The sequence below is a fragment of the Paroedura picta genome, chromosome 1, assembly GCF_049243985.1.
Source record: "Paroedura picta isolate Pp20150507F chromosome 1, Ppicta_v3.0, whole genome shotgun sequence".
NCBI lineage: Eukaryota > Metazoa > Chordata > Lepidosauria > Squamata > Gekkonidae > Paroedura > Paroedura picta.
In genome coordinates, this window is record NC_135369.1 from 181,864,667 (window position 1) to 181,891,926 (window position 27,260).

A 27,260-nucleotide genomic window follows, 5' to 3' on the forward strand; every position below is an offset into this window, starting at 1 on the left:
CTTCCCAAGCAGCCCCCCACACCAACGTTCTGGAATTTCCTAATCTCGAACTGGCAATCCTAAACAAAAATCAATTGTAACACTGATCTTACTATCAAATTTCCTTCCTTCCTTCCTTCCTTCCTTCCTTCCTTCCTTCCTTCCTTCCTTCCTTCCTTCCTTCCTTCCTTCCTTCCTTCCTTCCTTCCTTCCTTCCTTCCTTCCTTCCTTCCACTATTCTGGACAATGCATCTTCCTTCCTTCCTTCCTTCCTTCCTTCCTTCCTTCCTTCCTTCCTTCCTTCCTTCCTTCCTTCCTTCCTTCCTTCCTTCCACTATTCTGGACAATGCATCTTCCTTCCTTCCTTCCTTCCTTCCTTCCTTCCTTCCTTCCTTCCTTCCTTCCTTCCTTCCTTCCTTCCTTCCTTCCTTCCTTCCACTATTCTGGACAATGCATCTTCCTTCCTTCCTTCCTTCCTTCCTTCCTTCCTTCCTTCCTTCCTTCCTTCCTTCCTTCCTTCCTTCCTTCCACTATTCTGGACAATGCATCTTCCTTCCTTCCTTCCTTCCTTCCCCAAAGGATCAGGGCAGTTTACACAGGAAAGCTTATACTCAGAATAAAATGCGGTTGGTCTTAAAGGTACCAATCAGCTCAAACTTTGTTCTGAGAGCTGACACATTGCCACTTCTGATAATGCTGTGAATCGTATGTGGCCCCTTGTGGAATAAGTCAAGTGCATTTTATTGCTGGATCAAATAACCAAGTGATGTGTTTGTCTAACAATTATTTTTTTTACTTACTTGATATTTTTACTTACTTGATATAAGTAGCAGCCATTCAAAATTTGATTATGTTGCATGTGGCATTTTTACTTGGAACAAACTGGGGTTTGTATAGATAAGAAACTGTTGTTACCACATGGGATGAATGAGAGTTGTGTCAGAGTTGCTGGTCTATGATATCTTGTGATTTTGAGGTGGTACCAAGGATGCCGGCATGAATGTAACGAAGAAAAAAAAACAAACATTGTCACTGTTCGTCACAGTGGTTGTCGCTAATTTTTTAAAAAATATGATATATTCAAATGGGTAGCCATGTTGGTCTGAAGTAGCACAATAAAATCAGAGTCCAGTAGCGCCTTTAAGACCAACAAAGATTTATTTAAGGTGTGAGCTTTCGAGTGCATGCACTCGAAAGCTCACGCCTTAAATAAATCTTTGTTGGTCTTAAAGGTGCTACTGGACTCTGATTTTAAAATATGGTTATCACTGCCTAGTAAAGAAGCAAGGACGTTTTCCTGAAGTAACATTTTAGAGAGAGGGCGAATCAGTTTTGAGTCCTCACTGGCCACGGAGGGCAGAGTCTTAATGAGGGCACAGTGCCCATGTCTCTGATCCAGATTTGTGCCAGCTCTCATCTGACTGCCTCAGATTCAAGCCTGTGGAGATGGAACCATGATGTTGTCATGATGTTACAATTTGGCTCACCTAAACTTCTTTTGTTCACTTTTGACTTCGAAGAATCCGGAAAGTTGACGTTTTTCTAACCTTGTGACATTTCCATGTTAAATATAAGTTAATAGCTGGGGGGGATTTTGTCTAGACAAGTGCATTTAATGTGGTGCGTTCAGCTAATTTTCCTGTCAGATTTTGAGTATTTATGTAACTTAGTCTTTTCTCTTTGCCTTGATTGAGGAGGATCGGTAGCAAAAGCAAGTTAATGAAAGTTTACCTCACTCTGTTAGGTATTGACTGCCAACTTGGTCTCTTCCTGTTTCCCCTCTGCTTTGGAATTTTCTCTCAGTAGCTTCAGTTGTTCTATTATAATACACAATGTTTTGTAGGAATTCCTTTCCCAGGCAAGAAATTGGGCATGTTAAATATGTCCCGTGGTAATCATTTTTTTTAAATATGGGTCACATATTAGAACCAGCTTGGTGTAGTGGTTAGCTGTGCGGACCTCTAATCTGGCATGCCAGGTTGGATTCTGCACTCCCCCACATGCAACCAGCTGGGTGACCTTGGGCTCACCACAGCAGTGATAAAACTGTTCTGACCGAGCAGTGATATCAGGGCTCTCTCAGCCTCACCCACCTCACAGGGTGTCTTTTGTGGAGAGAGGAAAGGAGCCGCTTTGAGCCTCCTTCGGGGAAAGAAAAGCAGTATATAAGAACCAACTCTTCTTCTTCTAAATATAAAAGCAAACCTATATAAGTATCCCTTTAAAATGTCTTCTATGACGTGATTATCAGTCTGTTCTGTAATGTGATTTGTTATGTCCATATGCCCGGTATATGTTACGTCCATACCCAGTAGTCCATCTTTGCCAGAAAGAAAAAAATTGTAAAAAATCGAAAGAGCACATACTCTGTAAGGAAATCAATCTTCCAGTGACTGTTTTGGTTTTCTTCTGTTTCTCCTAGGAAGTAATAGAAGCTATTGCTGAATGTGCATTCAAGACATCACCTTTCCCCATCCTCCTTTCATTTGAAAATCATGTTGATTCGTAAGTAATTGAAGCATTTCCATCAATATTAAATTTCAATAAGTCGCTTCAAAGTATGGCATATTGATGATGATTTATTCAAGGCAGAGGCATGTAGTTAAAGCTTCAAAGTCAGGCCTCAGAGGGAGGGAACAGTTTCGGCACAAGCACGGAAAAAGACGTGAAGGCGTTGAATTGCAGGCAAACAAAATGGTGGCAGGTGGGGGCCGGAACAAGGGTCATGTGTGTTCTCAGGTGTGCACAACGCAAACAAAGACTCAGCAGGCCTGCTAGCATCTCTGATATTCACCTTGGATTTAGTTGGCAGCTGGGCAGGTCTGGAGGTCAGGTGATGACAAGTATCAGCCACCCTTCTTCCTTTCTGCCTCCCTACTGGCCCCAGAGGAGTCTCTTGTGGCACAGAGTGGTAAGGCAGCAGACATGCTGTCTGAAGCTCTGATCATGAGGCTGGGAGTTCAATCCCAGCAGCCGGCTCAAGGTTGACTCAGCCTTCCATCCTTCCGAGGTCGGTGAAATGAGTACCCAGCTTGCTGGGGAGGTAAACGGGAATGACTGGGGAAGGCACTGGCAAACCACCCCATATTGAGTCTGCCATGAAAACGCTAGAGGGCGTCACCCCAAGGGTCAGACATGACCCGGTGCTTGCACAGGGGTTACCTTTACCTTTACTGGCCCCAGAATTGCTGGTAGGGCCTCAGTTGCTTAGGCAGGGGGCCAAGCAGCATGCTCCTGGGAGCCAAGCTCTACATATATATGCTGGGGCCTCCTTCTTCTAGCATACCTTGAAAGGAAGAGTGGAATCGGTTGTACGCATTGCCAGGCAGAGCAAGTGTGTTCAACCTGGGACTACCTTTCCCTTTGATAATCAATAGGTGTGTCTTAATTCTGAGTCACCATCAGTAGGAGCAGCATTTTGATTGACAGGCTTAATTCGTGGTTTGGAAAGATGCTCTTAGCACTGAATATCCAACCTGGGATTCAGAGGACTGGGAACAAGAGGAAGGCCAGCCCAAATGCTGTGAAGTTGCACTTTGCCTCGTTCAACGAATTTGCCATGTTTGAGGAGAGTGCTTCCTGTCACATGAAATGTCTGCTTTCCTACCCACAAGTCAGAAACTATGACTGAAGCTGCTATGACTGAAGCTGCTTTCTCCGGGAGATTTTCTTATGGTACCGATGTTCACTCTTATTTGATCGGTAAACAAACAAACAAAGCAATATAATTCACTGTCAGCCAAATTACATTTTACGTGACAGCCCTCCTCTGCCTACAATTAAAAACACATACTTGCACCGGGGCTCCTTGGTCCTGGCCCCCTTCTCTCTCTCTCTCTCTCACACACACACACACGTATGCACACACAGACTCCTTCCCCCCCACTTCCCCCTCATCTCCCCCTCCTTCCCTCTTGCCTCCCCAACCTCCTCCCTGGTCCCTTCCCCATTCCCCTCTCTCAAACAGACTCACACACACACACAGACACCTTCCTCGCCACTTCTCACTTCCCCTCCTTTCTCCCTCCTTGCCTTCCCAACCTCTTCCCTGGTTCCTTCCCCTCCCTCTCTCTCAATCAAACACACACATGCACACACAGACACCTTCCCCCCACTTCCCCCTCCTCTCTGCCTCCTTCCCTCTTCACTCTCCAACCTCCTCCCTGGTCCCTCTCCGTCCCTCTCTCTCAGACACACAAACACACACAGACTCCTCCCTCCTCCCTTCTTCCTCTTTCCCTCTTGTGGAGGTCTGCCCTCTTCATCAGAATCCTTTGGGTCTCTGCCAGCTCCACCAGGGCCTCTGGTGGTGGCACAGCTCTGGCCTTAGTCCCCTCCAGTGACATGGCCACTGCCTCATATTCCTCTGCCGGCTGCCTCCCTATCTCTTCTGGTGTGCTTCGTGGAGTGGGAGTACGGACATCACGTCCATATCCATTTCTGTCCAAGGGGGTGCAACAGAAGATGTGTTCCACATCAAAAAAGACTGGTGTAAGCATTAAGCTTGGCATTAAGATCCAGCCAGCAGAATTAGCTTAGGATCCCCAGCTCCAAAGCGGTCAAACTGGCCTGGCTCTGGCCTGGTGGAAAGCTCAGACAATTCTGCGGGGCTTGGAAGACAGAGTTCTTCCACCAGGCCTGTGGCTGAGGCCTAACACCATCTGATTTATCAGCTTTTCAGTACCCACCAACCAACCACAACAGACCATGGTATCGTGGTTAAGAGTGGTGGTGTCTAATCTGGCCAGCCAGGTTTGATTCCCCGCTTCTCCACACCTAGCTAGCTAGGTAACTTTGGGTTCATCCCAGCCCTGGTAGTCCTGCTCTCACAGAGCGGTAACATCAGAGCTCTCTCAGTCTCACCTGCCTCACAGGGTGCTTGTTTTGTGGAGAGGAAGGGAAGGTGATTGTAAGATATGAGATGAGTGGAAAGCAGGGTATGAAAAACTTCTTCATAGTCCCCTCTTTCTCTCCCATGATAGGAGAGTGGGCAATTGTCCAACATCTTTAGCCCACGTTTGGCTGGGCATCCGGCCCTTCCATCCACTAGACAGTGGGGTGGGGGGAGGAGAGTCAGGCCTGCTCAGCCGTAGCACAGTCTTAGGGCTTGTGGCAGTGACGCTTCTTGACCAGCTGGGCGTCCCCTAGTCCCTACCCTCCCAGACACTAGATAGCAGTGAGAGGAGAGTCAGGCCTACTCTGCCATGCCTCTGCTGTTCCGTGCCCTCCCTGCCTCCAGCAATAATCACATTCTATAGTGACTCTCTGCTATTTTCAACCTCTTCATCTGGATGGCCAAGGCTAGCTTGGTCTCATCAGATCTCACAAGCCTAGCGGAGCCTATTTAGTCCTTGGATGGGAGACCACAGCGGAAGGGCAGGGTTCCGTACAGAGGCAGGCCATGGCAAAGCCACCTCTGGATATCTCTTCGCCTTGAAAACCCGACAGAGTCTCTGTAAGTCGGCTGTGATGACTCTTGACCAGGGTAGCAAGAAACAACAAAGAACTGTGAAAGCTAAAAACAGGGATTGCAAACCTCTGTGTGAATGAGGAATACCGGAGTGGGGTATGTCAGAAGGCCTCTTTTTTATCTGCATGCAGCCATGCCGTTCATGTCCCCTCATTGGCTTAGCATAGGCAAGAGCTTCTCTGAGCTTTATTTCTTTTATTTATTTATTTGGATTTTTTATACCGCCCATTCTTTACAGCTCTGGGCAGTTGACGCACGCTTGCTTTTTTGTTCTGTTCCCCCCACGAATGCTCAGGGACCATAAATAGCATAATGGCTCTGGATCAAGGAGAACAATTTGCAGTGACAGGATCAGAAAATTATACCTCTTTATCAAGTTAAAGAATATGAGATTTTTCCATTATTGGCATTTCGTGTATTATGAGTAAGCCTTGTTTAATTCTGTGCTTTTTCTCCCCCTTACCAGTCCTAAACAGCAGGCAAAAATGGCGGAATATTGCAGATTAATATTTGGCGATACGTTGCTGATTGAGCCACTGGAAAAATACCCGGTAAGTTGGTTTTGTTTGGCTCATCGAATCTAATTAAAAATAAAAGAGTGTATTAAAAATGCAACTTTGACTTTTCCACTGTTTTCCACATGCTGTCTCCTACATAACTTTTAAAACAATTTTGTAATGGGATTTGAGGGTGTTTCTAATTGCCAGAGAGAACAATTGGTTACAAAAAATGAAACAAAACAATTCGATATCAAGATTTATAGTACACCTTCCTTGACCACTTCTATGGTGTGGCTACTTGTTGCTTTACCCCCCCCCCCCCAAAAAAAACAACAACAACACACACACACAACTGATTTAACATGGGACAGAAATGCAGTTGTAAAATCTCTGAAAATTTGAAGCCAGGCAATCAAACAGAAATGTTGGGGAAAGTCAATTTATATGTAGTACTTCTGTCTTATCAAACCTAAACTAATTCTGCTGCCTTAAGAACATAAAATGAATATTAATCAGCATATAAAATTACCATACTTTATATATTTATGGAATTTTAAAGCATAGAGAGCCAGTTTGATGTAGTGGTTAGGAGTGCGGACTTCTAATCTGGCATGCCGGGTTCGATTCTGCGCTCCCCCACATGCAGCCAGCTGGGTGACCTTGGGCTCCCCACGGCACTGATAAAACTGTTCTGACCAAGCAGTGATATCAGCGCTCTCTCAGCCTCACCCACCTCACAGGGGGTCTGTTGTGGGGAGAGGAATGGGAAGGCGACTGTAAGCCGCTTTGAGCCTCCTTCGGATAGGGAAAAGCGGCACATAATAACCAACTCTTCTTCTTCTTCTTCTTCTTCTTCTTCTTCTTCTTCTTCTAAATGTCTTTGCTTTTTACAAGCAAAACAAATATATCCAGTACTTGAAGGCATGCTGTACCCTATGCTATGTTAGCACATGTAACTTAATTTTTTTCCACTGGAAAAAAAGGAGTAAAACAGAAAACACAAGTTTTGTGGTGAATAATTTTAAAATAATTTATTTTGCTAGGGAAAAAGTTTACACAAAGAATCAGTAATGATATGTATATAGCTAGGATGTCATTCAAGGTAGATTCTCTCTTCTTTTTTCCTCTGTGGCTTTCATGCAATTTCTGCCCCATGCCTTCTTTTACCTCTGCAAGGTGAGGCTGTAAGCAACCTGATACTCAGGCAGTAAGGAGGTGTGTCAGGAGGGTAGGAGGGAGAGGTGAAAAATCAGGACAACAGGACAACAGAAGGCACACTACCTCTGTGAAACAAAGGAAGCCCTGCTGTTGACCTGTGGAGGAGTGGGTCTCCTTTTAGGGGCCTCTCGTATTGCATAGCAGAATGCCCACCTTGTCTTTTTAAACTTAAAAGAAGAAATATTTCATGGGAGGGCGATTCCCCCTGTACTCCCACAAATATCCCAGGACCCTGGGATATTCGCCTGGCCCCAACCTGGGGGAATGAGCTCTTGGTTCCACAGGGCCTGCAAGATGGAGCTCTTTCGCCAGATGTTTGGTTGAAGCCAGGTCAGAGACTGGAATCTTCAATCTATGGATCCCTCCCCGCCTTTTCCAATATGGGCTACCCCAGGCTAACATCGCCTAGGGCCATCTATGGAGAACCAACGACTAGGAGCAACAGAACAATGGGTCTGCAGGGGAGTTAGGACTTTGATTATGGCGCCATCGATTGTAATGAGGTTTTATATATCTGTAAATTTTTACTGATATTTATATTGGGGAACCACCATGAGATGGCTGGACCATTATATATTTTGGAAGAGCCATTGTGGGTAGGGCGGTGTCCGGGACTCATCAGGCTGTCTGGACATCGCTTCTGGCTTCACAGGCCAATCCGGGCGTGCCCAGCAAAGCAGGGTGCACCTGGATTGGGCTGACCCGTGGAGCACCCGCCCCCTGAAGCCTGCAATGAGGCACACACACAGCCTAACAGCCACATGCTCCCTTGCCACCAAGGAAGGCGCTTTTGCAGCCCCCTGGCCAAGCCCGCCTCTTCACCCGGATGCCACTTCGCACTGCAAGCTGGCCAGCTGTGGGGACTTCAACTGAGCTTCCAGTGGTGCACACAGGTAGGATGGCACCAGTGCCGCCTTTGGGGGGGCCACCGCTAGCTCCTGTTGCATTCCTGGATGTGATGGGCTTTCGGGCTACTAAATAAATAAATAATAGGGCTATGCTGTTTCTCTTGGCCCTATCCAAAGGAACCATAATTACGTAGGTATACATCTCATTAGATGAATTGTGCTATTAGAAGAAGGGGTGCTCAGGGGGGGAAAGACAAATATTGTTTACGGGGTGCTCTTTTTATTTTTATTGATGATAAAAAATAGAAATAAAACGATACGATACAATAACATTTATTGTATATAGCCAAAGGCCATTACAAAACATAATTAAAAACAATATGGTACAAACGCGAATAATACAGTATTTCTCCAATATTGCGTACATAAAATTGTAAATGAGGGCTAAAGGTAAAGGTAAAGGTATCCCCTGTGCAAGCACCGAGTCATGTCTGACCCTTGGGGTGACGCCCTCTAGCATTTTCATGGCAGACTCAATACGGGGTGGTTTGCCAGTGCCTTCCCCAGTCATGACCGTTTACCCCCCAGCAGCAAGCTGGGTACTCATTTTACCGACCTCGGAAGGATGGAAGGCTGAGTCAACCTTGAGCCGGCTGCTGGGATCGAACTCCCAACCTCATGAGCAAAGCTTTCAGGCGGCTGCCTTACCACTCTGCGCCACAAGAGGCTCTTGTGAGGGCTACTGAGTTACAATATCCTAACCCTGCTCGCGGCGCCGTAAGGGCTTAGGGGGAGGAGTTAGGGCGGGCTCTATCCGGGATGAGGAAGGGTGCCGATTGGCCCCTTCCTCCGGACAGACCATCGGCGGGGCCAATCTGCAGGCATGAAGCCAACTGGCCTCTCCGATTCCCGCCCTGCCGTGTGGTTCGCAGTTGCTCCCTTGCCGGTGGCCTGACACGTCGGGAGGCGTGAAGCGCCTCTCGCCGCGTCAGGCCCCCATGTCCCTCGTGCCGGCGGCCTGCAAACTTGCCGGCCGCGAGACCATGATCTAGCGCCCGCTGTATTGTTAGTACAGCGGGCTTGATTACTAGTATATATATATATAAGCTTTGGCTTGGATCTTCCTGGCGGCCAGAGCGAAAAATGCCACCCTATATGAAATATAGGGGTTGACATCTGATAACAGATAGGTGACTTTAGAAATAAAACAAATACAGACATAATTTTGAAATACTAACTACAAAGCTATTATTAAACATCCATGATACGAGCTCAAAATTAATTTCTCATTCTAGAAAAGCATTCCATTCTCCAAATTTATCAGACCTTTAGCAGTATAGCAGACAAGTTGATTTACATAAGTGCCTGCCTCCTACAAATTTTGCTCCCCAATCTTCTTTCTTTGGGCTTATGCTCAGCCTTTCTGAGCAAAAATTAGGTGTTAACGGCATTAAAAACAATACTGTGCAATCTTGACTGCCCATATTTTGTCCCATATTTTGTCAGCTTGAACGTGGCGTTCCCCTTCCAAGTCCGGCTGACCTGATGTACAAAATCCTCGTGAAGAATAAAAAAAAGTCCCACAAGTCTGCAGACGGGAGTGCGAAGAAGAAGCTCGCGGAACAGGCCTCGAACGCGTGCAGCGATGCTTCAAGTGGATTTGAGCCGTCGTCTCCTGGAGCAGGTAAAAGTCTGCATAAGAAACAAGCTATACACCAGCAGGGGACCCTCAAGGTCTTGCAGGGGGCATCTCAGCCAGGATGCAGGAAGCCCGGAAAGAAGGAGAAGTGCTGACAGGGTGGGGTGGGAGGACCTGATGCATAGTTGCCATTGGCCAATGAACAGATGTCCGTGCATGCGAGCCACATTGGAATGATATTGCGGAGGAAGTACCAGAGGAAGCAGCTATATAGCGAACGACATTATAAGAAGTAAATAAGGCCAAGCACCACTCTTAGGCCCATTATGCACAGCCACCGAAACGGCGATTTCGGGTCACATGGAAAACGCGGAGGGGGAAGACGCGACGCACACCGGTTATGCACGGGGCGATCTGGGCGCCGCTTCTGGTTGCGCCCCGGTCACCCGGAAGCTGCACTTTCTTCTGCGTTTCACTGACGCGGCTTTTTCGGCGGCATGCACCCAAGCTGCGGCCGGTTGCAGTCAGCTCCGTGCGTTATCGGTGATTTTAATCGCCGCCATTCCACCCCGAATGTGCGTTATTTCCCCCGTGCATAATGGGTCTTAGGTGAGCCTGAACAGGATACAGAGGGATGAAGTCTCTCAAGAACGATCCTGTGGGCATTTGGTGAGCAGGTGGGGCTGTGCTTATTACTCTTAAGTACTGTTAAATGCATTGAGTGGAACTGAGTGGTAGAGATAGTCTCAACTGCTTGAGATAATGCTTGTGAGTTTTAAAACCAGAATGATTCTTATAGCTGGAATGTTTTTACCTTTTATAATATTTCAGTTATCAATGATTCTTTTATCTTGTTAATGCCAGATGTTTTTATGTACCTTGTAATTTGACTGCTGGTCTAGTACCGTAATAATAAAGACTTGACTTGAGTGGAACTGACCTTGAACCTTGAACCTTGGGCAGGGTACAGTCCAAGAGGATCTGCCCCCTCTTCTCTCCCCAGCCTTTTCTCCCCAGCCCCCTCTTCTCTCCCGAGCCCAGGGAACAGCAGAGTCTGTTTGTTGGGTTTAGGGTTTGCAGCCAAAACAGGGTCAGTGTAAGTTGGAAGCAACTTGATGGCACCTAGCACATACCATGCCTGTTGTTTCCAACGTACGGTGATCCTGTGAATTAATAGAAGAAGCTTTGGATCTAGTGGCACCTTTAAGGCAAAAAAGGTGCCCCTGACACCCAGACTCTCAGAGGGGATGTTGGAAACACACCTGTTCTGGGGGCCCCTCCCTCCCTCACAAACACACACACACATAGACTACTTTCCCTTCCCCCCTTACCTGTTGGTCTCCCAACCTCCTCTTTGGTTCCTTTCCCCACCCTCCCCCGCAAACAAACACACACACACACACACACACAGACAAACAGGGACTCCCTCTGCTTCCCTCATCCTGTTTTCCCCTTTACCTGTTGGTTTCCCAACCTCTCTTCCTCCCACCAAACACACACACACACACACTCCCTTCCTTTCCCCCCTCCTGCTTGCTGGCACTTCTGCTGCTGCCTCGGCCCCCGCGGTTGTGGCCTCTGGCTGGGCCCTTCTGGTGCGCTTCATGGGCGGGACTATGGACATCACGTCTGTCTACATTTCCATTACACGAGGAGCACCATAAGATGTGTCCCACATCAACAAGGTCTCATTCTGGGTAGACGCTTCCGGATGCTTGCCTGAACCAGTGAATGAAGACCCTCCCAGCATCCTGTCATTAAAAATCTTGCTCAGGTCTTGTAAATGGACAGCCGTGGTGTGGTCCATCAAACCAGTCCATTCTTCTCAGGTTTTATGTTCCTATTAAATGTGTCGAACAGTGTGGGACTTCCCTTTTGCACCCACTCACGTGCAAAATCCAAAGGAGAGATTTTATATCAAAGTGTGGGATATTTGTGGGTTGGGTTCACCCTGCTTGTTTGCTCCATCTTGGCCAATACCTCTACACCAGGGGTAGTCAACCTGTGGTCCTCCAGATGTCCATGGACTACAATTCCCATGAGCCCCTGCCAGCATTTGCTGGCAGGGGCTCATGGGAATTGTAATCCATGGACATCTGGAGGACCACAGGTTGACTACTCCTGCTCTACACCTCGCAGCATCCACCCCACATGGTCTTTTGTCCTTGTTGGTCCCAAGATGTCCAGCTTGGCATTTTTGGTGGTCACCAGAGCCCTCTCCCTTCTCCCTTTTCCACCATTGGAAAAACTGGTTGCATCCAACCCTCTTGTGTGTTAACTCTTGAAATCTTCCCTTCGATTTGTCTTTCTGTCAGAACTCAGGACAGACTTTTGCATGTTGCTTGATCTAAAAATTGGCAGGATTTGGCACTCTGCCTGCCTGTTGCCTTGCATGGTGCAGGATCAGTCTATAGTAAAATCCTCACTATTTCCAATTCAGTGTAGCCTCTGGCTGAACGTCAGCATCTTGTGAGAAAAGGAGGCAAACCCCATGGCTCCTGTCTGTTTACTGCTCACAGGCATGGTTCCCCGCAGTCCGTTTCCATGGCAGCAGCATCCTTCTCATGTCACATGTACCAATATTTTTTCTCGGTTTCTCACTTGTTAGCTTCCATTCGAAAGCTTGTCGAGGAAAACTGTCTTTTAACATCAACACCCAGAGTGCTGCTGAGAAACCCCTCACGCCACCAGATCCCTGTCAGTCAGAATATTTGAAGTCTACCCTGGGAAGATCTTTTTCTCCTCTCCCTCCCTCCCCCACAAAAAAATCTCTCCTTTTATGGAGTCTTATTATTTCAAGACTTGAGAGGCTCGGAAGAGGTTTGCTCCTTTGCTCCTCAGTCAAATACTTCCTGTGAAGTCTTCCTTGGGCTTCAGATGTTGTTTTATTTCCATCCCACTGCCCTCCCCCGTGAACAAGGAGGAAAAGGAGGCTCTTCTGTGTTCCAGCCAAAGAAATGGATACAATGGCTCCTGAGGATGATGTCTAAAGCAGGGGGAGTCAACCTGTGGTCCTCCAGATGTTGATGGACTACAATTTCCATAATGGAAATTGTAGTCCATGAACATCTGGAGGACCACAGGTTGACTACCCCTGGTCTAAAGGGAACCTCCGCATCTGGGGGTAATAAACCTCTTGGAAGGACCCAGCTTGGAAGCTACATATTCTCGTTGGCCCGCCAGAGCTGCATGAAGCTAGATGCTGGACTAGATGGACCTTCCCTGGTCTGATCCAGCAGAGCCTCTCTTCTGTTCCTCAGAACAGCAATATTCGTAATCCACACCCTACTTAAGAACCTTTCATTTTAATGCCACTCATTAGAAGCCTTTTAATGTCTGACATCAGTCAATTTTGGTGTATCCCCCTGAGTGTGAGTTGGTAGGCTCACTAAGAAACAAGCTTCTCTTCAATGGTCTGAGAGGACTTCCCCAGAAGATCTCTTCCCTTTGTTAGTGTTTTTTCATAAGCAATAATATATTCCACTTGGGAGGAAATGAATTAGGGAATATCGAGGAAGGGATAAATTATGGAATTGACAAAGAGGTTGTACAGTAATATATTGGCTGCTCTAAATGAAATTAAATCACCGGGGCCTGATGAATTACATCCAAGAGGGTTGAAAGAATTGGCGGGAGAAATCTCAGGGGCTTTAGCAATTATTTTTGAGAAGTCCTGGGGAGCAGGACAATTTCCAGTGGATTTGAGGATGGCAAACGTGGTCCCCATTTTTTTAAGAGAGAGAGAAAAAATCCCCAACTACCACCCAATCAGTTTAACATCGGTACCAGGAAATATTTGGAAGCAGATAATTAAACAGGTGGTTTGCAAGCACTTAGAGGATAATGTGGTGCTTAATAAAAGTCAACATGGATTTCTCAGAGATAAGTCCTGCCAAACGAGTCTTATTTCATTTTTTGACAGAGTGACTAGTTTAGCAGGTGCAGGAAATGCGTTGGATGTGGTATATCTTGATTTTATTAAGGCCTTTGAGAAGGTCCCCCACAATATTCTTCTGAGAAAGTTAGTAAAAACACGGATGGAGAAGGACATATTCACGGATTTGTAATTGGCCTAAAGCAGGGGTAGTCAACCAGTGGTCTTCCAGACGTCCATGGACTACAATTCCCATGAGCCCCTGCCAGCGTTTGCTGGCAGTAGCTCATGGGAATTGTAGTCCATGAACATCTGGAGAACCACAGGTTGACTACCCCTGGCCTAAAGGATGCTCACCAATGGACCATCTTCATCTTGGAGGGAACTGACCAGCAGTGTTTTGTTTACCATTTTCATTAATGATTTGGATGAGTCAATAGAGATTGATCAGATTTGCAGGTGACACTAAATTGGGTGAGGTAGCTAATACCCCAGAGCAGTGGTCCCCAACCCCTGGTCCGGGGACTGGTAGCGGTCTGTGGATCAGTCAGTACCGGGCTGCGGCTCCTCCTCATCCTCCTCCCCGGCTGCTGCCTCAGGGGCTGCCCTGCCACTCTGCTGCCAGTTCACCTTTGATGCTCTCCAGTGGCCGCCATGGCTGGGGCTCCCCCTTGGCATGGCACTGCGCAGCTGCTGCTGGCAGCGCCCCCCAGTGGGTGGTGGAAAGTCAGGGGCACCGGTAGGAAAGCAAGTGGAGCAGGGGCTCAGGCAGCAGCGGTGACATCCCTCGGCAAAAGACTACACCCCCCCCCGGACCTCAGTAAAATTGTCAAGCGTTGACCGGTCCCCAGTGATAAAAAGGTTGGGGACCACTGCCCCAGAGGAAAGAACTACTATTCAAGGAGACCTGGAAAGATTGGAAAAATTGAGCCATAGCCAACAAAGTGAATTTTAAGAGGGAGAAGTGTAAAGCATTGCATTTGAGTAATAAAAATGTGATCCATAAATATCAGATGGGGGCTTCAAGCCAAATATCCCCCATCTTATATCTATGCATCCCATTTTTATTACCCAAATGTAGAAGGGGCTTAAGGAGTTCTGGTGGACAATAAGTTGAATATGAACCAAAAAGTGTAATATAGCAGCTAAGAAGGCCAATATGATATTAGGCTGCATTGTGAGGAGCACAGAATCTAGAGCAGGAGTAGTCAAACTGCGGCCCTCCAGATGTTCATGGACTACAGTTCCCAGGAGCCCCCTGCCAGCATTCGCTGGCAGGGGCTCCTGGGAATTGGAGTCCATGGACATCTGGAGGGCCGCAGTTTGACTACCCCTGATCTAGAGCGAGGGAAATTCTAATACCACTCTAACCCTCATGGGTTAGGCCTTATTTGGAATTAGGGTTGGGTGCTTCAATGTCCAAAGCTGCCCTTTGCTCCTGCCACAGCCAGCGCCACACCGTGGGGGGAGGGGAGGCGGGGCGTCAGTGCGCCAGCGGGTGCACACCCACCGGTGAGCTGATGCCCGCTGGCTCCCCTCCCCCCCTGCGGCGTGGCGCTGGCTGCCGCGGGAGCGAATGGCCGCTTCGAGCACCGAAGCGCCAAACCCTATTGAGAATATTGTGTCCAGTTCTGGGCGCTGCAGTTTGAGAAGGATATTGACAAGTTGGAGCATGTACAGAGAAGGATGACTAGGATGGTGAGAGGCTGAGAGAGTTGGGTAGGTGTTGTTCAGAGAAGAGGAGGGCAAGGGGTGAGGGGAGATGAATGTGTTGAGGAGACAGGAGGAAGTAAGAAGAAAGCAAATGAATGGGACTGGTGACTGAGTTTTCTTCAGGCACCCAGCTGTAGGTTGTTGATACATTTAATGTTGTAGGCCTCCTTCAGGTTTCAGCCATTTCTTTGGGGCTCCTGAGGGTGTTGGCTGGTCTTTGTGATTCCATCAAGCAGTACCCCATTCAAGATAAAGGGAGCCTCTTTGGACAATGCTAAAGGGCTTCATCCTGACACTAGCATTGTGCTTGAAAGTTGACTTAAGATGATTGTTTCAAAGCCACCGTCTGTACAGTCAGTCTTCCTTGTTCATAGGAAGCTGTGCAAGTAATGAGAGCCAGTTTGGTGTAGTGGTTAGGAGTGCGGACTTCTAATCTGGCCCACTAGGTTCAATTCTGCACTCCCCCACATGCAGCCAGCTGGGTGACCTTGGGATCGTCACGGCACTGATAAAACTGTTCTGACCGAGCAGTGATATCAGGGCTCTCTCAGCCTCACCCATCTCACAGGGTGTCTGTTGTGGGGAGAGGAATGTGAAGGCGACTATAAGCCGCTTTGAGCTTCCTTCGGGTAGAGAAAAGTGGCATATAAGAACCAACTCTTCTTCTTCTTCTGATTTATCATTCTCCCTTTCAGTACCCACCAACCAACCACAACAAATTCCAGACCTTATTTAAAAAATGCAAGAAAACAGCATACTGAACTCTAAAGTATTTAATGTTAAGAAGTCCAGAGCAGTAGCTAAATAGGTCTGTTGTTGCAAAATTACACACAGGTGAGGAGGGGCTTGGAAATGCGATAATATTTAGCGCTACGCCATTCAGCTGGCGTAACTCTATTTTTAGTGATGTGCAGAAATGCCCACGATCTTCTTGTGAAGGTTGAGGCATGTAAGTTTTTTGTGAATTGTTTTGGTGCTTACCAGATCCCGGATTGATTTTAAGGCAACTGTTTTTATCCTATCCTCAGTTTTTTACCCTGTTTTATGATTTTGGCTATTTTATCTACCTGGTGCTGCTACCTCTTGTAAATGGATGGAACTTGAGAGAAAATGGGAACGCTCCATTCAATTTAAGTAGCGGTCGCTTTGCCTCTGAACAGTGATTAAGGTATGTCAGGCATAACAGCTGATGATAGTCTGTCATGAAAACGAAAGCTTAGACCCTGCCAGACATTCTAATCTAAGCAGTTCAGATTTAAGCAGTTGACATTACAACAGCCCGGTGTCAGCTTGGAAGTAGGGTTGTGGGAGGCAGCGTCCAAATCGGCTGTTCCAGTCCGACGCTGCCAGCGCTGCACTGTGTCAGCCTGGAACGGCTGATTCGGATGCCACCACGCACAACCCTACTTGGAAGTGAGGGAGGTACAGATCCCAGGGTTTTTCCCCTCTCCATTGTGTTGGATAATGTAGGAGCTCTGTAGCCTACGCTTGCTATAGAGCAGGGGTAGTCAACCTGTGGTCCTCCAGATGTTCATGCACTACAATTCCCATTAGCCCCTACCAGCGTTTGCAGTGACAATTGTAGTCCCTGAACATCTGGAGGACCACAGGTTGACTACCCCTGCTTTAGAGGAATTGCAAGCACATAGTAGGTATCTGGGGAAACAAATTCTCTGGCATGGATGCCGGCTGTTAATTCAGGATCCCCCCCTCCCCCTTTTAAGCACCTGGCTGGTTTCAAGAGTTCACACATCCAGTGGGCGATGATTTTATACTTCTAACAGCAAAGGAAGTAGAATAGCATCAGACCCTTGGGCTTGGGTTACATCACAAACAGGACCTTCCAAACGATTCCTGTATCTATTCCTGATGCCACGAAGGCTCCAAAACAGAAAGAATAAAGAGCTGCTTTGGACCTTTAAAGCATTTTAAAGGTTTGGTCAAATTAACCCAGCCGCCTCCATGGGGGGGGGGGGCCTTGTCTCCAAACAGCCAAACCCTTCCTTGCTTCACTGCTAAAAACTAGCATTCCCGGAGCATCATGCTCTGCCTGCCAGGTATGCAACATGGCATCCTCTCTAACCAATTGTCGGAGGAGATGCAGAACGTTCTCTTTCAGGGAGTGCTTGATGAATTGCGAGTGAAGGCTGTGAATATGGAGGCGGCTGTTGTCCGGCTGGCCTCTGCCTGCTGCTGGGTTGGGGTTTTACTGTCTCTTGCGAATCGCTTATTAGGACTAATGCCTGGTGGCAAACGCCTTGTCGGCAGCATTTCTGGCCCTTGGGGTGAGATGGCCCTTATCGAGAAGTAACATGGGCAGATCCATGTCTAGCTAGTTCAAAGCATCTGCTCTAGCAGGAAGGCGGGGCGGGAAGTCAGGAGTGTGGAAAGCAGCGTCGATCGGTCGGTCGTGGTGTCTCCGGGATGATGGGCTGCAGCCCTCTGGAAGTTGGTGCTTTGTTTACTTCGCTGACAGCCTGCCAACCTCACTCAGGCTCACCCTGAGCTAGAGAGTAAAAGCCAAGTTCTCGTACAGCACAAGACGTGAATAACCAGCTGCCTGAGACAAGCTGTATTGGAAACAGTGTAGAAAGGTGGTGGACAGGGCAGTAACAGCAGGAGGATGCCTGGAATAATCGCTGCAGGCGTCTCCGGTCCTTCCCCATTACAAAGACACCCTCCTAGACTGTTCCATTCTGGTATAGTTTGACTCCCTTCATCAGAATGCCCCACTGAACATTGCTGCTTTGCACATTCTATGGAAAGGTAGAAGTGATGCTCTCTACTTTAAAAAAAAATAAGGCTGTACTTATTTCCACCAATTCTCCTTCTGTCTTCAAAGTCCCCATTTCCCACGATGTAAGCCCTGCAGGCCATTAAGAAGGCCGAGCGTCAAAGAATTGAGGCTTTTGAACTCTGGTGCTGGAGAAGACTCTTGCGAGTCCCTTGGACTGCAAGGCAAACAAACCGGTCAGTCCTAGAGGGGATCAGTCCTTTTAACTGGAGACTTAGGGGATCGAACTGGGGACCTTCTGCATGCCAAACACATGCTTCAGCAGTGAGCCACAGCTCCTGTTAACGATCTGGGTTTTTTAATTTTGATTTCTGCCTTCATGAATCAAAGATGCCTTTGTTCTCCTGATGGTTTGTTTGGAATAGCTTCAGCTAAAGACTTTGTGTTCTTTTTGGGTCCTTGTGTCAGTTTGACCATCTTGACTGTTCTTGATTATCCTGTCTCAGCCACAGTCATGTACAGAGTACAGAGGCACAAAGTGCATGCAACAGAGGCACGTAAGGCAGAAAGAGGTGGGTTTGTGTAGAAGTCGCGGTCTGCAAAGAGGCAATCAGTTTGTCCCTGTTTTCAGGGCTGAATCTGCACGGAGCTTTTATTCCAGCCCCAGGTCGATTCAGTCCCTGCAATCTACACTGAATGCGATTTCCGTTTTGATTCTGGGTGCTTTAAATTTTCCTTCTGCAACAAGCAGGATTGATCCAGAGTGATCCTACCTTTCCCCTGCGATATCCTGGAGTGGATATAGCCCTCAATATTTGCAAAATCAGCATGATTAAAGGTGCAATTCTCTGGTCTCACACTTGAGTCTCTAATTCTGTAGAAAAGCCCTGATTGGCCAGAATGTCAGTTCAAAGGCTTCCTCGTTCCCAGGTTGCAAGGTATCCCTTAAAGGGAAAGCCCTAACTTCTCTCAGCAGAGGCTCCAGAAGTCCTAACTTCTCTCGGCAGAGATTTGCCTCTTGGATTTATTCCCCCTCCTCTGTTGTCTCCCAAGAAGAGGCTCCTGCTGCGCTTGGCTCTCCTCTCTCCTTCTTATCTTCCCTAACCACGTGCAGAACACTTTTCTGTTTCAATGGGGAGGGAGGGGGGATAGAGGAAGACCCGAGTTCAAATCAATCTGGATTCAGCAGGATCCAGAACGGAATAAACAAAGTAAGTGCAGAATCAGCCCAGACTCAGAATCTGGCTGTCAATGAAAAAGAATTCCGAGTATAAACCGTATTCTGTGTGGCTTCCTCTGGTGAGATTGTTCCATCTCCGTGTCACTTTGAGGCCACTCCTGTTCGGTGGAGTAACCTGAGAATCATGTTGCTCCTCCTTTTTAATGTGTCAAAAGGGATCATCCTGGCTCTTTGGCGTGTTGGCAAACGGTTTGAAAGAGAACGTTTGCGTCCAGCGGCTCTTTTAAGCCCAACCAAGTTTGATTCTGGGTCGAAGCTTCTGCTTACAGGTACCCGCGTGTCTTCCCAAATGGTTTGGAAAATGCTCAGCAACGCCGCAGCCGGAGTCACAGCAGCGACGCTCTGATAGTCGTGGAAACGAAGCTTCTCTGGGCGAAAAAGGCGTGCATGTGGGGAGGGGGAGGACGGAGCTGTCTTCTCGTGTCCTGCTCTAAGTTTTCTTCTTCCATTTAACGTGTTGCAGGCGAGGCGGAGCCGGAGAGTGACGACGACGACGACTATGACGAGGACGGCAAGAAATCATCCATGGATGAAGTAAGGGACTAGTCGTTCTCAAGGGCACACTGTCGCCGTGGCAGGATGCCTGAAAGTGCAGTTTGCATTTTTTTGCCGATATGACTAAGTGCTTGACTGCCATCTGGTGGATGCCAGGGACTAGTGGCCGGGCGGTACACGTCAATGTTTCCACCCGCCTCCCTAGCTGCTCTGATTCAGCGGCTGAGAGGACCTGGGCTGCAGCGTGGAGGATCCCCAGTTGCCTTTATCTGCTCAGCTTCTGTGCCATGGGCTTTCCGGGGACTTGAGCTACAATCATGTGGTCCTTTGCAAGAGTGAAACAAAATCTCTGCTCACCTGAGCAAGACCCCAGTTGATGCTCTACCTTAGTCCATGGAAGGAGATAGCACAGAGCCCTGGGTCAATTATTTCTTTCCTCATTTGTTCCGCACACGTGCAGGTGCATTTGGCAAGACAGGCAGATGAGGCTTGTATAAGGTTTTGGAGAAAGCTCAGCCTGTTCTCTGAATCCATTTGAAGCCATGGGGGAGAACCCCTTGACTTTCTGCCTGGAGAACTCTGGTTCTGTCTCTCAGGTTGACAGTAGCCCATGTTGCCGGCTCATCAGACTTTAGTGCTGCCACTGGGGATGGTATGCCTTTTGCAGGGGCCTCTTTGGATAGGTTTTGGATAGACTTTGGCTGCCACAGCTCTGGCTTTCAGTTCCTGGACAGTGAGAGGCCAAAGAGAAGAAGAGTTGGTTCTTATAAGCCGCTTTTCTCTACCTGAAGGAGTTTCAAAGCAGCTTACAATCTCCTTCCCTTTCCTCTCCCCACAACAGACACCCTGTGAGGTGGGTGAGGCTGAGAGAGCCCTGATATTACTGAAGAAGAAGAAGAGTTGGTTCTTATAAGCCACATTTCTCTACCTGAAGGAGTTTCAAAGCAGCTTACAATCTCCTTCCCTTTCCTCTCCCCACAACAGACACCCTGTGAGGGGGGTGAGGCTGAGAGAGCCCTGATATTACTGCTCGGTCAGAACAGCTTTATCAGTGCTGTGGGGAGCCCAAGATCACCCAGCTGGCTGCATGTGGGGGAGGAGTGTGGAATCAAACCCGGCTCACCAGATTAGAAGTCCTCACTCCTAACCACTACACCAAGCAACACACGGTGAGGCGTGGAGGCTGTATCTCAGCAGACCTCTCCTCAACTATAGGCTTATAGTGCCGGTTTGCTGACACTATGAAAGCATGTCAGCTCCCTCAGGCCCAGGTCTCTGCTGGCCACACATTCCACCCGGCAGGAGCCAAGTCACAAAGGCCCTGGTTCTGGTTGGCCCAGTTCTGGTTGGCAGCACAAAGCTTGTCGGGGCACTTTCTGAGAGAGAGAGAGAGAGATTTGAATGCTTCACTTTTTACATCTCCTCTGAGCCTGCCAGAAGATGTGCCACAGTATTATGAAAACCCAGAAGAATTATCCTAGTTGCCTCAAGATTGCTGTCAAATTACACACACGCACACAGAGAGAAAGACACACACACACACACACACAAATATTCTAGCTTCACCAGTTAAGGACACCTTTTGCATTCTTCCCTCCCTACCAAAAAAACTCCTCGATGTAGGCTAACCATAGGCCTGTGCTTTTCTCTTTACACAAATTGCACAGCATGAGCAGTTGTCAGGTTCAAACCTCTGACATTTATGTACTAGATTAAAAATAGGATTCTGGAGAATTTTGACTCATTTTGTGTTTCAAAATGAAGGGGCATGCATGTTTTCTTCCTTTTTTAAAAAAAACCCCTCTTAATCTTATCTCTTTGTCCGGCTGTTTGAAACCATTTCCTTGTTCTCTGCTGCTGCTACGCTGCTGCTTGGGTCTTATCCCCCACAAACACACACACACACACAAACACACACACTCAAGTGACCCCATGCAGTCTCCACCAGGATCATATAGGAGAGAGATTGTTGCCATCAGGCCATGCGAGCAGCCATGTTTGAATGTGCCACATCACTAAAGACAAACAAAGCCAGTTTAAAATGAGGGCAGTTGTTTACGTCGCCCTCACTTCGAATGGGCTGGCGTCGTCACCAAGAGATCCGATCGGATTTGGCAACGTGAGATTTCAGTTCAGCTCTCCCCGCTTCAGTTCCATTTCTTTCTTGCGAAGAACGAACCGCTGAGTCATTCTTTTTGTTTCATTTTCTCCTCCCTCTTGCTAATCCCTTCACCCTATTTAAAACGAAGGCCTTTTCGGTGTTTGTTTCTTGTGTCCGTTGTGTGCCTCTGGCTTAGAAATGTCAGAAAAGACGCAAATTAATACTATGCGGCAACACAAACGAGGTGGACAAAATGGAATCAACGGGAAGTTTAAATGGCCATAGCAATTCACCCATCCTTCAACCTCCTTTGTGTTCTTTCTTTCCTGGAAGAACTTTCGAAAGGGAATTGTTTTCCTCCGGTATAGAAGATCCCACAGTTTTCACCCCCATCCTACTTACAATCCTGGAAGGTTTTCAGTGCCCATTTTGAAAGCTATATTCAAAGGATAAGAAACAAAATAACGTACATCAGCGTGACGGCATTACCTCAGAAATGGCCAATTATTCAGGAATCTTGGTTCGGAAGAGCAGAGGTCCAATGACTTAAGTAAATGTAAAGTGAACGTGAGACCTGCACTTTATGTGTGTCCTCATTTCCCGTATGTTTGGCAATGCCCTCGGTAGGCTTGTGGCCCATCCAGTGATGGAGGAGGGGGCATTTCCATGCCTGCCCCCTCTTGCTGCAGACCTTCCAATTCCCTCACCTCATTTGTGTATTTCCGGCAGATCTGCCTTCCCCACCCCCCAAGAATAGCATTTCATGGAATCATAGAATCATAGAGTTGGAAGGGACCTCATGGGTCATCTAGTCCAACCCCCTGCACTATGCAGGACACTCACAGCCCTATCGCCTATTTAGGCATGTAGAGAGAGGTGGTGAGGAAGGAGATCCTGTTCTGATGATAGGAGATGCCTCCCTCAGACAGGCTGATCATGAGACACAAGCCTCCGTAAGAAGGGAATTGTTTGGCGGTGGGTTTCCTATGCCGTGGCCTTGAGGGCCAAGGGGGAGGGTGTTGTACATTTCTGCCCTCTCGAGACAAACGCAGTGGCAGGAGGGGAGGGGAGAGAACCGTCTGAGCCCCTGCCACGAGGCAAAGAATCAGCTAGCTCAGAGAACTTCTTCCATGGCAGGAAGGACTTTACTGCTGTTGCCATCTACAAACAAAGCATCAGGCTGTACATGGAAGGAAAAATGGTTTGGGCTTCTTTGCCCTTGGCGGGTGCTGGCTATGTCTCCAGAGAAGCCGTGCCTGGCCCAGACAAGGAGTCTTCCCTTAGGCTCAGCACTGACGCATTGGCCTCCTATGTTTACCTTTGATTTCCCCCTGCATTCCGCTCTTGTTCCTTGCATTTATAAAAGGTTTGTGAATCTCACAGCGGGGTCTGTCACAGATTAAATTCTTGTGTGCCGCTTGTCCAACAGCTTTGTATGTAGAACTCTGTAGCTATTGCTTTTCAGGAGAAGATTCCTGAAGAATTAACTGTTGAGAGGGTAGCCTAGCTCTTGAATGTTCTCCCATTATCCAGGCTGAAGAAGACCACCTGCTCCTGGGAAGCTTTGGCAGGTGGGCAGGGCGGGGAGAGGGATTGGGGGGAGCCATTGAAAAGACACCTCCCATTTGCTTGGACTAACTCCGAAGTTCTGTCAGAATTGTTGAAAACAGTGGTCTAAACTTCTTTTGATGTCAATATTTCTGTTCTAGGGAACTGCTGGAAGCGAGGCCATGGCTACTGAAGAGATGTCCACCTTGGTGAACTACATACAGCCTGTGAAGTTTGAATCATTTGAGACATCTAAAAGTGAGCACACAAAGTTGTGGAGGCATCAAATTCCATTGCCGTTTCACACAGCCTTTTGACTTCCCGTGCATTTCCAATACACAGCTGGAGCCTGAACGGTCCGATACAGTTGTCCCCTGTTTTGGTAGTTTGTCTGAGGAGTGTTTGAACTCCGAGAATATCAATTCTTGCAAGGTGCAGGTGGTTTGGTAGCACTGAGGATGAAATTGGATGTGATCGCGCCCGAAACCTGGCCAGATCCTTTCCTTTCTCTGTAGCTTAACAGCCTACGATCCATACATTATAATATTTTGAGAAATGTTTTGTAATTGCATAGATAAATATGGCTGTCACATGTGCATTTTAAATAATATTGCCTGTAATGTTGTTATTTTCTGTTGCTCTAAAAGGGAATAATATTTTGATTTGTTGTTGTTGTTGTTGTTTTTAGTTGCAAAGTCGTGTCCGACCCCATGGACAATGATCCTCCAGGCCTTCCTGTCCTCTACCATTCCCCATTAAGTTTGCACCCACTGCTTCAGTGACTCCATCCAGCCACCTCGTTCTCTGTTGTCCCCTTCTTCTTTTGCCCTCAATCGCTCCCAGCATTAGGCTCTTCTCCAGGGAGTCCTTCCTTCTCAAGAGGTGGCCAAAGTATTACAAAGTGAAATATAACAGGGGGAGCGACAAAGGAGATGGGGCAATGGGATCCAAAGCATTTCTCAGGAGGGGTTCTGCTGAAGCAGCCCTTCATCTCAGTAGAAGCAGTGCTTTCAATCTATGCAATAGGAAAGAGCTATAATAAGAGGAGGTGGAGTGGTGCTATATGTGAGGAAAGAGCTTGCCTGTCAAGAAATAATAGAGGAGGAGAGTGACACTCCATTGGAAAGTATCTGGGTGAAGATAAGGGAGGGGAAACAAAGAGTTAAGTGGTTGGTGTCTGCTACAGACCGCCTAACCCAAATGAGGATATGAAGGCTGCCCTCCTTGAGTGGCTTGATAGAATATCGGGGCATCATTGGGTGAGTTCAATTTCCCTGATGTGTGCAGGGAAACAAACCCTAAGTGTCCAGAGTCATGTAAGTTTCTGACCTTCCTGGCTGACAATTTCTTGTATCAAACGGTGGAAGAACCTACAAGAGGCTTGGCCATACTCGACTTAATACTGACCAACAGGCAAGAGCTGGTAGATGGGTTGAAGGAGGTGGAGACCTTAGGGGGGAGTGACCATGTTCCCTTAGAATTCCTTTTGAGAAGGGGGTGCAAGGAAATTTGTAGCTAGATGTGCATGTTGGACTTTCATAGGGCAGACTTTAATAAATTCAGAGACAAGATGAGAGTCATCCCGTGGACAAGAATGATGGAAGAAAAAGGATAAAGTGAAGGGTGGGCTCTCCTTAAAGGTAAAGGTAAAGGTAAAGGTAAAGGTAAAGGTAAAGGTAAAGGTAAAGGTATCCCCTGTGCAAGCACCGAGCCATGTCTGACCCTTGGGATGACCCCCTCTAGCGTTTTCATGGCAGACTCAATACGGGGTGGTTTGCCAGTGCCTTCCCCAGTCATTACCGTTTACCCCCCAGCAAGCTGGGTACTCATTTTACAGACCTCGGAAGGATGGAAGGCTGAGTCAACCTTGAGCCGGCTGCTGGGATCGAACTCCCAGCCTCATGGCCAGAGCTTCAGACAGCATGTCGGCTACTTTACCACCCTGCGCCACAAGAGGCTTAGGCTCTCCTTAAACCAGGGGTAGTCAACCTGTGGCCCTCCAGATGTGCATGGACTACAATTCCCATGAGCCCCTGCCAGCATTTACTCATGGGACTTGTAGTCCATGCACATCTGGAGGATCACAGGTTGACTACCCCTGCCTTAAACAACAGCTATTGCAAGCTCAGTTCCAGCAAGACAGAATCTGGCCAGCTCTTCTTCTAAATGCTGCCTCTCTTTTGAAAGGAAACTGCGAGTTCTGTTTCATTCTTTGAAAGGAGGCTGCAGCTGGCAATGCATCTGAGGCAGCATAGAACGATGCCTTTCTTCTGAAGGCAGTAGATTTTCTTCTTCTGCTAGACAGCTAACCTTAAAGTTCTTGTCAACAGCATATAAAACATTTTCCTGTGCAGTGACACTGGAACCAAAAATAACTCCAACTATTGTTCTGGAAGTTGACAGCAATTGGAATGTAGAAAGGTTAAGCACACCATGCAGGATTGCCGCAGGAGAGTTCTTTAATGCTTGCCCTGAAATCTGCGATTCAAAGTACTCCAGTGCATGGACATGGTGGTGTGTTAGAACAAGTAGAAGGATTATTTGCAAAAATTTCCTTTATTTTCATGCCTAAAACAAATAGGAATGTGAAATCCATCTTCCAATATGAAGCTTATTCACTGTCCAAAGAAGCTAATGGACCAAGTTCACAGTTTCCTGCTGCTGGCTGAAATGGCCTTATTGGGAATGCCCAAAATGCAGCATTTTAGGAAACAAATCAGCACCTTGCCGCTCCTTAAAACACCTCCCACACACACTTTAAGGCACTCCATCCTGTTTCTTTTGGCTTTTAGCAAGCCCGATAACTGTGACCTCTGAATTGATTGCAACAAATAGACCATTTATAGCCCCTGCCTAGGCAGAGGTTGAAAATTCCAAACCTGCATTTGGCTTTTCTGAACAATAGCCTTTCTCTTTGATCTGAATTATGTACTGCAGCATTGTTATGTTTTCAAAAGATGCTTACACCACACAGAAACTGGGGTGACAATGACCTCCTTACTAGAAGCTACAGCATTTCAACGCATGTCCACCCAGTTGTTTTATGTGGAGAAGCGAGCTCACGCTTTGATTGAGTTGGCTTTCCACCAAGAATTTTACCACATCTGTTGTGCAGCTCATTGATGCTCTCTCACATTTTGTAGGGCAGGTTACATGAACCACTAAGCCCGTACAGGTCCTAGTCTCCATTTACAAATTATGTGCTTGGGTCCCCTCCCCCTTGGGGACTTTCAGATTCATGTGGCTTACCATATTGATATCTCACAGCAGAACAAAGTTTGCTAGTCCAGGGGCATCTTTATTACAAAGGAAGTTTAATCCTAGGTATAACTTTCATGTGCACAAAGTGTGCGTACACACGGAAGCCTATAACCAGAATTAAATGTTGTTGGTGTCAAAGGAGACCCTGGACTATCAAATTTTGTTCTTGGGACTTTCAGTAAACCCCAAGCTCAGCGGGAAGAAGGAAACGCAGAAGTAAAGAGCCAGTTTGGTGTAGTGGTTAGGAGTGTGGACTTCTAATCTGGCATGCCGGGTTTGATTCTGCACTCCCCCACATGCAGCCAGCTGGGTGACCTTGGGCTCGCCACGGCACTGATAAAACTGTTCTGACTGAGCAGTGATATCAGGGCTCTCTCAGCCTCACTCACCCCACAGGGTGTCTGTTGTGGGGAGAGGAATGGGAAGGCGACTGTAAGCCGCTTTGAGCCTCCTTCAGGTAGGGAAAAGCGGCATATAAGAACCAACTCTTCTTCTTCTTCTTCTTCTTCTTCTTCTAAACTGTGTGTGTCAAATGATACCCTATTGGCCACTTGATGGTCTCTCAGAACAAATACCTCAGTCATATACACTATGAAGATAGTTGCGGTTGTGTCTGTTTTGCATGCATCATCTGGGCAAT

General features: G+C 47.5%; 1 protein-coding gene across 3 annotated transcripts in view; it reads left to right on the plus strand.

Annotated features, from left to right (window-relative positions):
• The window catches only part of PLCB1 (phospholipase C beta 1), a 508,515-nt gene that overhangs the window by 355,734 nt on the left and 125,521 nt on the right, over nt 1–27,260 (plus strand). For all 3 annotated transcript variants that reach the window (XM_077314606.1, XM_077314600.1, XM_077314616.1), the window contains 5 exons: nt 2,402–2,484; nt 5,916–6,000; nt 9,522–9,699; nt 19,679–19,749; nt 23,521–23,617. In XM_077314606.1, coding sequence (XP_077170721.1) covers nt 2,402–2,484; nt 5,916–6,000; nt 9,522–9,699; nt 19,679–19,749; nt 23,521–23,617 — 514 coding nt within the window. The remainder of the gene's footprint in view (nt 1–2,401; nt 2,485–5,915; nt 6,001–9,521; nt 9,700–19,678; nt 19,750–23,520; nt 23,618–27,260) is intronic.